General features: G+C 41.6%; 1 protein-coding gene across 1 annotated transcript; it reads right to left on the bottom strand.

The window, feature by feature from the left end:
- Window positions 1-1,100: 1,100 nt before the first annotated feature.
- Window positions 1,101-10,664, bottom strand: ccdc3b (coiled-coil domain containing 3b). The gene is made up of 3 exons (XM_005918501.3): window positions 9,838-10,664; window positions 6,163-6,337; window positions 1,101-2,567 (listed from the first exon to the last, which is right to left on the bottom strand). Exons 1-3 carry the CDS (start codon window positions 10,194-10,196, stop codon window positions 2,274-2,276), a joined length of 828 nt encoding a protein of 275 aa, XP_005918563.1. The 5' UTR covers window positions 10,197-10,664; the 3' UTR covers window positions 1,101-2,273.
- Window positions 10,665-12,701: the final 2,037 nt, after the last annotated feature.

Below are 12,701 nucleotides of genomic sequence, written 5' to 3'. Positions count from 1 at the left end.
CCCCCCGCCCCCTTCCCCCGTTTTATGCGACAGCAGCATGTGGAAGAAATTTGGTTCAGCTCTCTTGGAAATTTTGTTGAAAATTTCATCTGCCAAGATGATTTTGCATTGTATAAATGTTCATTGTGAAAGTTCACCAGATTCAAGGTGGACAAAAGTTTGAGAGCAATGGGTCAACGCAGGGTTGATTTATTTTTAGGATTGATGTTTCTTTTGGGGTCTGTGAGAACTTTTGATTTATTAGCAGCGAATCACACTAAATATGTTGTGTATGCCAGAAAGCATTTATCATTTTTGACTGGAAAACACAGAAAGCAGGAAACATTACGAAATGAAATCATTACCACTCTGCAACACAGCTCTTTCAGTAGTGGCTTTGTTCTGCTGTTTGGCTACATTTATTAGAAAGTATCAGCGTTGCAGATGAAAAGAACTTAGGAACATTAAACTCGGTTGGACTTCTGAATGCAGTCATGTCAGGAAACGAAGACAAAGAAGCATGACTGCCTTAAACTGTTACATGAAACCTTTTTCTTCTGCTGCTGATTGGACAGATCTGGAAACAGATCCAGAGACCAACACTGCAACGCTGACTTTTTGGAAAGTTACAGTACTGTGCAAAAGCTGTGAGTCAAGCCTCATTTCTTTATATTTTCCTTCCAAGGAGCCAGCCTTTCTTGTCATTTTTCATTTAATTCAGGTTTCCTGTAGGTGTTTTTCTCTGGACATTGGCTTCTTTTTCACTCATTATCAGCTCAGTCTTTGTACCTGACCATGTTATGTTTTTTTTATTCAGAACTGGTGGAATTATAAATGCAGAAAAGTACCATCACATTTTCATCCATCATGCAATAGCATCTGTAAGGCATCTGATTTGCAACAGCTTGATTTTTTTGGCATGACAATGATCACAAATACACTGCTAATGAAGTAAAAGAAAAAAAAACCAAAACAAAAAAAAAACAGAGGGAAACTCTATCAGTTATGGATTGGCCTCCACAGAGCCCCACTCGGTTTTTGGCAATGTGTTGAAAAGAGGAAAATGATGAAGCATAAAGATCTGATTGACAAATGAAATAAAAACCTCTGACAACTGCAACTTTCTGTAAAAATTAATTTATTCCAAAAAGCTACAGTCACTATTACAAAAGCTATTGTATCGGCGAGGCAAGCCAGGTGTTTACATTGTAGAGAGAGCAAGATCATATCAAAAGCAAATACAGAATGTATAACAAAAGCAACCTTTTTTTTTCTGACACAGAAAAAGCCAATCCTGTACCATGCCAGGCTCACTGGCTGGAATTAATGGGTGCTCAGCACCCTGTTATATACGAAAATGACACTTTGATTCAGTACAAATCACAGATTAATGTGAACTTGGAAAAATGCACTCTTGGGAGAAACCCCCCCACAAACAAATACTGAATTTAAAAATATTTTTCACACCTTATTCTTTGGTATATTTGTTGCTCCTCGTAAAGAGAACTAGATCAATATGCAGGCCTGTAACCACTTACCCCACACATGCTTATTTTAGCTCACCAGCTTGCACAGCCAGTAATTGTGAGCATCTGAAGTCAACCTAATGCCATGCACTTACAAACTTCTGAGTTAATAAAAGGTTATTTGTACCTCAGCACTCGCAGGAAACATAGGATCATTTAAAACAATACATGCCACACTGTCACATATCCTCTCAAAAGTCAACGTTTGATTTGAAGAATTTTGACAGCAAAACCAAGAAAAAAAAAAGAAATTCTAAAATGTATACAATGCTTGTGTCCAGCACAGAAACAAGAAATATCAGATTTAGATATTTCATTTCCAATGTTTGAACATTATCTCCCTGTTGTTTGGGCATTCAAAAGCTTTGAACTATGAGCTTTCTAGTAGTTGTTTGTGCGGCCACTTGAAATAAACTGAAACGGTACACACTGGTATAAGTTGTGGGTAGATTAGGTGACAGTACAGTCGTGCAGAGAAACAATGATGTCACTGGCACAGATCAACTGAACCACAACTTAAAGAGTGAGGCACTAAACTTTGTTGCATGAGCAAAGCAGAGGAATCATTCTGCGGGTTAAAATGAATGCTTCTTTGGAAATAAGGCGAATCTTGTGGAAGACATGAAGAATACAGTGGCTTTCGTGCTTATTCAGAGTTCTTAGATCTTTCTGTCACCTCGCCCAACATTTCACTTGCTATTGTTTCAGTTTGATCTGCCACTAATGCTTCACAGAGAGCACTTCTCCGTTAGTTAACAGGAAGAAGCTCTAATTTTTTAGCTTTTTGGAGAGGGCCTTTTTAATCGGCTGGTTCTTTTGGTCCTGGGTCGTGTCCTGATCGGGGTGACTTTGCGGCTTCTTCGATTCGTAAATCTGTTTGAAGCTGAGGGTTTGCTGCTCTTTTGTTGTTTCTCGCTGAGCCTGGCGTAGCAGACGTTTCATGGTCTTCACCTTTTCCCTCAGGTGGCCGTTGGCTTTCTCCAAGGAACGCACTTTCTGGGAGAGGGTCCTCACCCTCTCTTCCTCCTCAAACAGAGCCTTCTGCACGGTGGAGCACAGCAACTGCGAGGAGAAGGAAAACAGAGCCAAATACGTTTGTATTACCTGAAAAAGCACGTAATGTCTTACACTAGGTAAACGTGAAAGGTTACAGTTAACCTCTCATTATTCCAGTGTTAGCCTTATTCTGCAGGCTTTCCCACAAATTTTCATCCTGCGCTGCAACTTGAGTGAAATCATAGTTGGCGCTTTATCCCACAATGAATCACGCTAAATGCTAGAGTCAAGTCAAATCTCTCTGTGATACATTTAAGATGTAACACCTACTAGATCTGTTGCTCTTGATGCCAGAATCTAATGAGAGAATCATTCTCGGCATGTTTTTAGTGCCAACAGCTCATAGGTCTTCCAGTGTTTTAGCTTTTGTATAAACAGCAGAGAATTTCTCGCTGTGTAACTGTGGCAGTGAACTGTTTTAAGCATTATCGTGTAGCACAAGTCCCACTCTTTATGTAATACTGTGGGCAACGGTGCAGCTCTATAGCAACTAGGGAAAAATTGTTACACAACATACTTTTCCCATTTCAGTGAGACACCACTGTGAGATGGAACCTGTGACAGACATCCAAAGGCCTGGACCATTCCTGGGTGAAAAAACGAGCTCCAGATGCTTCAGAATGCATGCCTGTCTGCTTGAGTGTGGATTTCCGTAGCAGATCCTAATGCTTCCACACGGGCCAGCATGAAACACTGATGTAAATTCTCCTTCATCAGATAACAACCACTCATGGTTTTTCAGGAAATGTTAAAAATGTGCTGCCGGCTGCCTGCCCACATTGCTGCTTAGTACATTACTTCTCGTTATATTAGCTGTGGGTTTTGCCCATGTGCTCTTCCATATGTCCCAGAGTGAATTCTGTGGAAATATTAAACTTTACAATGCAAAGAATGAAGTTTAGGAGCTAAAAGAAATGTTTTATGAAGCAGAAAGTGTAAAGTGGCACATCTATGATTTTGTACACACGTTCAGTTAGAGGTGGACCAAAAGCAAACCTGCTGAACCTAGAACGACGCCATGGATGGATTAGATGATAGCAGCTAGTGCGAAAAATTCACAAGTGTAATTCATCTTCAACATACTTTGTATTAAACTGTTAAAGTCTTTTGGGAAATGAGCTTGGAGAGACATGAAATTCAAATTTGTATAATCAGGATTTGGGAGATATGGTTTTTCGGTTAGATAAACATCTCTCCTGTATGACACATGGTGTCAAACTACAGTTGTTAGGGTTTATAAGAACGACGGGAAAAAAACTTTCAGCTTCTGCAAAATTTTCTAGTTGATTGCCATCAAGTGAAAAACTGATAAAATTAAGATGATTTAATTACAATTGTTAATTATATGTTTGTTTTTAATGTCTATTTAGATTTAATGTAAGGGACAAAATTTGTGTGTGTTGTTTTTATTTGTACACCGACTCCTCCTACACAATAAAGAGCTGAGCAACCAAACTTGGCACACAGGTACATCTTAGGCCCCCAAAGGGCTCAATTTCAGTGATTGTCATGTCATCAGGTTGCCTGGCAGAAACATACGAGTGTGCTAAAATCAACTGTTTTTGTCTTTGCGTACGTACATTACCTCAAAAAAGCATCGTATCATTTTACCTTCACGCCTAACAGCACAAACCGGCCAAACATACTGTAGCTTGGGCATGTCGTAGTGCATTAAATATATTCTGATGTTTAAACCCCAGAATGGCTCAAGCTCAACATGCAACACTGTTAAAAAGATCCTGCCTGCCTCTTCTGTGAACCACACTTTTCTTCTTTCTTTCTGCATTTTTTCTAAAGTTTCTCTAAAATGCATCCAACCAGCACAGACAATATCCAGGACTTCTAATGTGTCTGATCTAAATCTGTTTTAACCTAATTACTGAAGCAGTGTAGGATGATCTTGGCACAGAGCTTTGAATGTCCTTCATTAAACCTGGAGATCTATTCCTGAAGACTACTTAAAGAAATGACAAGAAAGCTTGATGAGAGAGTTCAGGGTGTGTTGAAGAATAAAGGTGCTCATAATAAATATTGACTTTCAAGCGTGTTAAAGTTTTTGGTGTGTATATTGTATTTTTTTTTTCAGATGTCTCAATAAATCACTTCCCTATGTCACATATTCCTAAGAAAATATAAAGAAATGAGAGGCATCTTGAGACTTTTGCACAGTTGGACCGTATGCAACCTGAAGCTGCGGTCTTCCTACATTGTGTGATTAGTGTTGGCTCTGTGTCCTATCACTGGGTCAAGACTGTTTTTGGCCCGTTAACACTAATATTTCACCATCAGTGTGAGAAACAAAACTGTGGGAAAATCCCTGCTTCTTAAAATAATGTTTATGTTACTAATAACGTTTAGTGTTAAATCACAACATGACGTCACCCCATCTGATTTACTCCGGTTGACACTGGACTATAAGATGCAGGACATATTATCCAGTCTGATTTGACTTCAGGTCAACTGTCCAAACAGCAGTCGCTGAGTAGCACTAAAAGCAAAGTCTGTTTTTATTTTGCTAGAAGGAAATTTAATCACCAGAGTGATATAACAAAGCGGCACCGATATCAAGACGTCACTCTGTAATTATAATCACAAGCCGGATCAAAAGAAAAAAAAAGTTTTCCATTAATGGAAATACAAAACTATGTTTTCTTTTCTTTCTTTTTTAACCCATGGCAGATTCTTTCTTTTATGAGTAGTCAGCAAATGAAAACCAGACAGGAGTGAACTGATTTGAACCGGGGGAAGGGGGGCTTATGCCAAAAGGTTTAAATTCATTAAAGGAGATAAAAGAGCGGTGAGCGGCTGGAAACCCCTTCAAAACTGACTCAGTCGAGGTTTAGGAGCAGCACGTGTAGTCACAAACATGCTTTAATCATTTCAGCAGTGACAGCAGGGGCGTGAAGCGGAGACTGAGCTGGTTCATTAAGGTCATGTTATAATCTCATGTGCATCATTAGAAGCATTACAAGAGTAAGAGTGTGGCACTGCTACACCACCGATCTGCAATCATGAGCTTTATTTTGTAGAAAATGGCCACTTACTTTGAAAATATTTTAATTATGTTTGTTCTACTTTATGTAGCGACTTTATTCAGGATTCTTTGTATGTTTTTGTCCTTTAAACAATTTTTATCTAGCCCAGTGGTTCTCGAGCCACTGCAGGGATGGCACGTTTGCTGATGCTATTACGCTAACCTTCATTTAAGTAAAGTTCAACTGCTGGATGCAGGCTGTAAATTGTGGGGTGTGAGGAATCAACCTTTGTCAGCCCCTGAAACGAGGCGTGCCAGAAAAAAGTTTGAGCACCGCTGATCTAGCCAAACCTAAAGAAACGTGCTTCTGGTTTCCCATGCTGTAAGAACACATTAAGGTCCTTTGAACAGGATGTCAAACTGAATACTTTTCACATTTACCACAATGCTTGTGGCTATCATGTCCTATAGTATACTTTTTTGCCTGAAGTACTATGTGGGAAGCCACCAGAACTTGCAGCAGCTAAATGAGAAAAACACTCCCCTTCTCACTAACTGGATTTAAACAGATGACTTCAAGAGAGTCAAACATCAAGTCTCTCTTGGTGGGTCTGAGTATCTGCATACCCGGCTGTCCTCCTGAGCCTCCCACTCCGGGGTAAAGGTGTGGACTTGAGTTCCAGGCGTGCAGTTGGAAAACTGGAAGAGGCTAGCAAACATGCGGTGATTCTCTGCGGTGTCGGTAAAGATGGGGTCCTGAAAGTTCACTCCGTGGGGGACGATGTTGTAATTCTCATCCATCCTGCATGACAGAAAGGGGAAAGAGTCTGTTGATACAGCGACGAGCAAGAGTGAAATGTGGGCTTTCAGTAAAAAAAAAAAAACCTCAAATGTGTGGAAACAAACAGATGCACGCAGACAGAAGAATAGATTGTGTAACATTTAATTATCACCAGAAGTCCACTCAAAGCAAATAAATGGACTTGTGCAAAAATCGCTATAAGCATTTTGCACAAGTCCACTCAGTCAATGTTTGTTTGTTGTCTGAGAATTTAGGCATTTAGTATTTGTATGATTTTCATATATACAATTTCTTTATCTGGGGGAAAAAAGAAACACATCTCTAGAGAATTGTTAACAGGTCTTGTTCTATTTTTACGCAAATTGAAGCATTATGCGGATGACTCAAACCAGCGAATGACAAGCCAAAGGCTTTTACAAAACATGTTTCATATCTTCAGGAAGTCTTGAAGCAGTGGGTTTCCATACATCTGGATTCCATCTCATATCCCTCAAGGGACATCAAAAGTTTGGCTGTCCCTATAGGAAGCTGTGTGGGTGTGTGTTGTATATGTGGGTATCTGTGTGTATGTTGAAAGAGCGAGAAGAAAGCTGATGTTTTGCTTCAACAGAAGATGTCAAAGGTGAGATGTAATCACAGTCACTGTGAGGTCTGAAGAAATGAAAATCCTTTTTCTTTTTTCTTTTTTCACAGAGTATCGGTTTAGTACATGATCGAGAGTGCAAAAGCAGCATGCGTACTTCAAAAACCTTACTTTGAGTAAAAGTAAGTATAGCTTTCTCCTCCTTCAAGGCTCGGTGTTAGGTTACCTCATTTTTAACGTAAAAGTTACAAATCCTGAAAAAAATGAACTATAAGCTAAGGTTTTTGCATCGAACATATGGCTAAAGCAGAACACTCAATCTGTCTCATTTAAAGGTCCCGAGGGAGGTCTTCAGTTGCATTTTTCTCCATGCTCAGCTCTGTCCAGGGAGCTTATACTCATGATTGATTGGAAAGACTATTTTCGTCAGAGACTATGCTTTTGGGGCTTTTACAACAGGAAATGAACATCCACTGGAGACTGTGATGAGAAGTTTTCAGTTTGGACTTGATACTATAGTGTCTGGGACTTGATGTTGTACTCCACTAAAACTAAACTGATCTGTTTCAGGTTCAGGAAACAGGAGGTGCCTCAACCTCGCACATAGCAGAACATGCAAACACAATTTGTTTAAGCCATATGTCATCTCCCATCTAAACCATTTGATTTAATACTCTCTAAATATTTGGTTGCTGTGGTGTCAAACACCACACGAAACTGAGACTAAAATCTATTTCTTCTTTTTTTAGGGTGCTAAAAGAATCGTTGGAAAATAAATCGATTTGCTACGTTTGCAATCACCAGGAAACTTAGTTGGATTGTTTAAATATGTAAATATGAAGCTACTAACAGCATAACAGCATATGGCTTCGAATAAGCATCCTCTCACTCACCAAGCCTGTGCTTTCCAGAAGAAGTAAAGGGTGTTCTTCTCCCCCACTTTCGCCAAGTGCACGCTCACAGGGGATTTTTGGATCTTTCTATTAATGCTTTATGTCTTGCTTAGTCACACACTTCCTTTGACTTTAGGAAATGCTGCTCCTGGCCAGCCAATTAACCCCCAGATTGCATCACCCCCTGTTAAACTGTAAGGTGAAATTTTCAGGCTTTGTTCTGATCTCTGCAAAATTTTTTTACATGAAGTTACGAGTCTTGCCACACACTGTCATTTGATATGTTGTTATGACAGTGTAATAACTGTTCCCATCGCAGTAATTACTTGGGTTCTTGAGCTTTTTTTTTTATTTTTAAAAACCATCTGTTAAAAGCAGTACACTGGCAGTCTTTCAATCCTAGATGCCCTGAAGTTAAAGGAAAATGTGGGTAAACATATTTGGGGGTTTTCCTCCATTATATCTTTGGTAAACATTGACAAAGACCACTGTATTGCTTTACTGAAGTAATCATGGCTTTTTAATTATCTTCAGGTCTCCACTTAAACACAACTCTGTTGCGACTTGCTCTAGGAAGTTTCCGATAGCGGTCACCTGCCCCGATTACAGGGATAACATCTGGATGGTTTTCACCATCGCAACAGGGGGACGGCAAAGCCGTCCCTGAAGGTGTGATTAACTCAGGCTAGTAAAAAAAATCATATGAAAGTCTTTTTGCTATCACCACTCACAGCAAAACACTATCACACATGTGCACGTAATTCTGCATATATGAGGTGTAACATGTGCTATAAAACATTATTGTTGTTGGCTCTGCCACATACCCTCATGTGGGACAGACAAACTTTAAACTTGAGGAATGCATTTTTAGTGCCCCTCTCTGAATATCCTGTCTCTTCATCTGTAAGGCGTGTCAGCACACGCTCCTTTTGTCAGGTGACACACTGGTGCATATATGGAGGACAAAAGGTGGTCGTATTGACCGCTGGTGTGCTCATAACTCTTCAAAAATTCTTTGTAGTTTACCTTCAAGCTCTTGGAAATGTCTGGCTCTGTAATTACACTAGCTGGAAAGCAACAGACGTTTCCTGAGCAACAGTGTTGTTTCTGTCCAACACAGACATTTAGGAATTAACCTGTTGCATACTTTTCTTTTCTTGTCTTTTTTTAAAAAAATCTGGAAATTGGTTGGTTATTCGGCACATTAACTGAATTTGGGATGGTGTCACAGACAGATAATGACTGAAAGAGAATATGCTGTATGGGGGACAGGTGTCAGTTATCTGCCTTTGAGTGAACTTCGAGTGCAAATTCACTAAATCTGTCAACAATACTTTGTTTCCATGACAGATCTCAGCACAGGCCTGATGAGGTGCTGGTTTTCATTGGAAAGAGTGCTACGTGACATCTGTGGATTTTGCATTATTCATAGAGAATAAATCACATCTGCACTTAATGAGGATGAAGAAAACTTAAACCTGCTAGTGATCATTATTTTTCATCATATAAAGCAATGACATGGCTATTGACTAAACCCTTTGTTCTTCTATTCTTTAAATATTTAACTGTCTCTTGTGTCAAAGAGGACCTAAGAAAAAGATGGACAGGTAGCCAACTTAGTCAGGTAATCATCTTCTGATTCTGATGTAATGCAGTCAAATGCACATTTAAGCGTCTTTTTGACCTGTAGATCATCTGTACAAAGCACACACTGCATATTTGAGTGTAAACATATAAAATCCTTAAACGCTGTCTCCCTTTGTCTATATTTCCACATTGAATATATAGGATGTGTGAAATTAAATGCAACATTTGAGCTAAGCATCTTGTACAGGAGGGCTCGATTCCTATTGTACCGTTTACAGTCTTCTTACCAAATTAAACCAGGCGCTTGCAACTTAGGTGAGCATGGTGTTAAAGTCTTAGGAGTGAAGCTTAACTGAGACTGGCATCAAATCAGACTACAGCTGTCTGTTATCACGCGTGATTAATGCCATACCAACTTTATTCATCTGTGAGTTCACCTTAGGAAGAAGTAGTAGTTGTTGTCTTTGGTGACGCTGTAGGAGAAGCAGGGGAAGTAACCGAGGCCGGTGACATTAAACCTGGAACCCGCAGGAACCTCCAGCATGCTGCCCCACGCCTGATCGCACAGGAGCTCAATCTCGGCGGAGAAGAGCAGGTCAGTGTCGTCCTGCCACGGCAGATAGTTATACACGCTGTACGACTCCTTGTGCAGCGCCAGCACCTTGGCAAACACGATGATCTCGGCCAGCTCGGCACGGCACGCTTCCGTCTGAGGTCTCCAGTCATGGGGTAGCTGACACCCCCAGCTCCCCTCGGGACGAACGGCTGCAAAAATAAACGCCAAAATAATCCACATGTTGTGACAACGAGGAGACAACCGTGAGTCAGGGAGGCGCACCAAGGCGCGCAGTGCTGGTGATGGATGAAATCACTGAGGGAAAAGAAGAAGAAAAAAAAGCTGCAGGGATTTCGCTACAGGCGCATACTTCCACCAATGCACAATTAATATTTAGTTTCAGAGTAAGTTACTTAGGAAAAAAAATGTTTTGAGCAACAAATTAATCCCGTGTATCGGTGGTCCTACTACTGCCTCCAGCCACAATTCTTTGCAAGTGGACCAGCCCATTCACCTCAGCATCCCCCTGTAAAAACGCTGCCTCTCACCTTTAGAATGGCAGCAGGAGGGGCAAAGATAAAAAAAAGGTGCTCTTTCAGTTTCAAACCTACATTTTCCTGTGAAAACACAATAAAGGCACGACCTTCAGTGCTGGTAAACTCGGGTATTTAAAGCAGCAAACCCATCGTGAAATCCCAGCAAACAATAGAAGATTACGGGTTTTAATTGAAACTCACTAAAGAAAGAATGGTGGCGCCCTCTAGTGACTATCCGCAAGATAGCAGAGGTAGAACTGGAAAAGAGTTGATAACCTATACCAGTTGCATGTCAAGTGGCAAATATCCAGCATCCATCTATCCATTAATCGTGGGGACCGCAGCCTAAGAAGGAAAGCCCAGACCTCCCACCCACTCCAGCTCATCCGGGGAAACACTGAGGCCGAGAGTCCTGGGAGGCCTCCCTCCCGCTAGGACATGGAGGGAACACCTCGCCTAGGAGGCATTCAAGTAAGACGAACGTTCCACCCCAGCTGGCTCCATGCGATGTGGAGGAGTAGCGGCTCAGATCTGAGTTCCTCTCATTTACATGAATTATGTGGATAGTTTTATAAATGTCGATGATTTCACACAAACGAACCCAGTGTGGTCACAGAAATCTTTAGGAGTCATAATTGCTCTGAAAGATCTCTCTCAATCTGACGCATTGCTGTGCGAAGTGTAAATTCATTTACAACTGTTAAAGTTGTATAATGAGAATTCCCAGTTTTGGGAGTATTTCCTATTTTCATTTCATACAACAGCAGCTTCCAAATGAGTTCTGCACAAATCCAGTATAATAAGGAAAAAAACAACTGCGTTAACATAAATAGAAACTGATTCAGTCAGAGTAAATTTGTTTTTCTTTTACAACCTTTCACACACTATTGAAGAATTGCAGATTTGAACATTAGGGTTTTTTTTGTTTTTTTTTTGGCCTGTCCCGTTTGGCTCTTTTGCCATCAGAATTGTTGTCTAAAGGCAAAGAAAGATACCCAACGGATTTTACTTTACCAAACTGACCATCCCAGCCTTGCCGTAATGGTCCATTTGATTCACCTTTTATTGTTTATTTTATTTTCACTTACTGAATACGGGACAGACTTGACTGGGGGAAAGAAGGGGAGAAAGAAAGAGGGAAAGAGAAACAGCTGAGAAGAGGGACGGGGGAGAAGGGCAAAAGACAAAAACCAACAGAACGGGCAGAGAAAAAAAAATGCATATATCAATCACCTGGATCACCTGCTGAGAAAGAAAAAAGAAAGCAAGCAGAAGAGAACAAGAGTAATAGAATAAACAACATCACAATGATATATGGGAATATGACAGTAAATACTAAATGTTAAACATTATTGTGCAGCACATAAGATCAACAGAACACAGTGTGCTTTGAGGTAGGAGCCAAAAAGGGTGTAGTTTGTGGGTGTGATCACCCGTGTGTACACCTGTGAGCATGGACGCGCTTGTTTTTTTTTTTTAAAAGGTTCCTTCATGTAATAATCTGCTAGAGGGTGTGGGGGGGCCACAGCCCCGTCCTCCAGGGCATGAAGCAGGTATGGAGGAGATCAAAACTCCAGACATCCAGAGGCCCCCAGAACACAAGAGACCAAGGAAGACCAACAGAGGGGCAGCCGCGCCACTGTCCCAGAAAGAGCTGAGGAGAGTCCCAGATGAGGGCTCACTCAGCAGCCGCGGAGCAGAAGCCAGGGGGTTGCAGTGACGCGCCCGTGAGCTCCGCCGGCAGCCAGCCGTGCCTGAGTGACCGAGCCCCAGGCCGAGAGGCCGGGGGCACCCCACCTCCGAAGTGGCCCGAGCGAGCCCCAGGCTCCAGGCCCCGATAAGCGGCCGCCAAGGAGTGAGCCGGTGTGTACCTGGACGCCCATCCCCGGACACAAAGAACCACCAACGCACCGATGTCTGAGGGAGTCCGCCACTGGCAGGGGAAGTGGTGGTAGGGGGAGATAGGCCTCCATACCTTGGAGGGCCTGAGATGTCCCCAGAGAGGTGGCGCCTGACACCCAACCTGACATATAGACACAGACATACAGGCACACACAGACACAAACATCCATTCCCACCCTCATGCTCTCATATGCACTTACTCCACACTCAACCAACGTGGAGACAGACATAAAGAGACGCTGTACACACGATCACACTCCCCAAGCGTACTCTACAAACCGGGTCTAGGTGCCCCCGCCCCTGGAGG

This window comes from Haplochromis burtoni, unplaced genomic scaffold, assembly GCF_018398535.1.
Source record: "Haplochromis burtoni strain Fernald_Lab_line unplaced genomic scaffold, NCSU_Asbu1 Contig_32, whole genome shotgun sequence".
Lineage (NCBI taxonomy): Eukaryota > Metazoa > Chordata > Actinopteri > Cichliformes > Cichlidae > Haplochromis > Haplochromis burtoni.
This window is presented reverse-complemented; position numbering and strand designations above follow the sequence as displayed.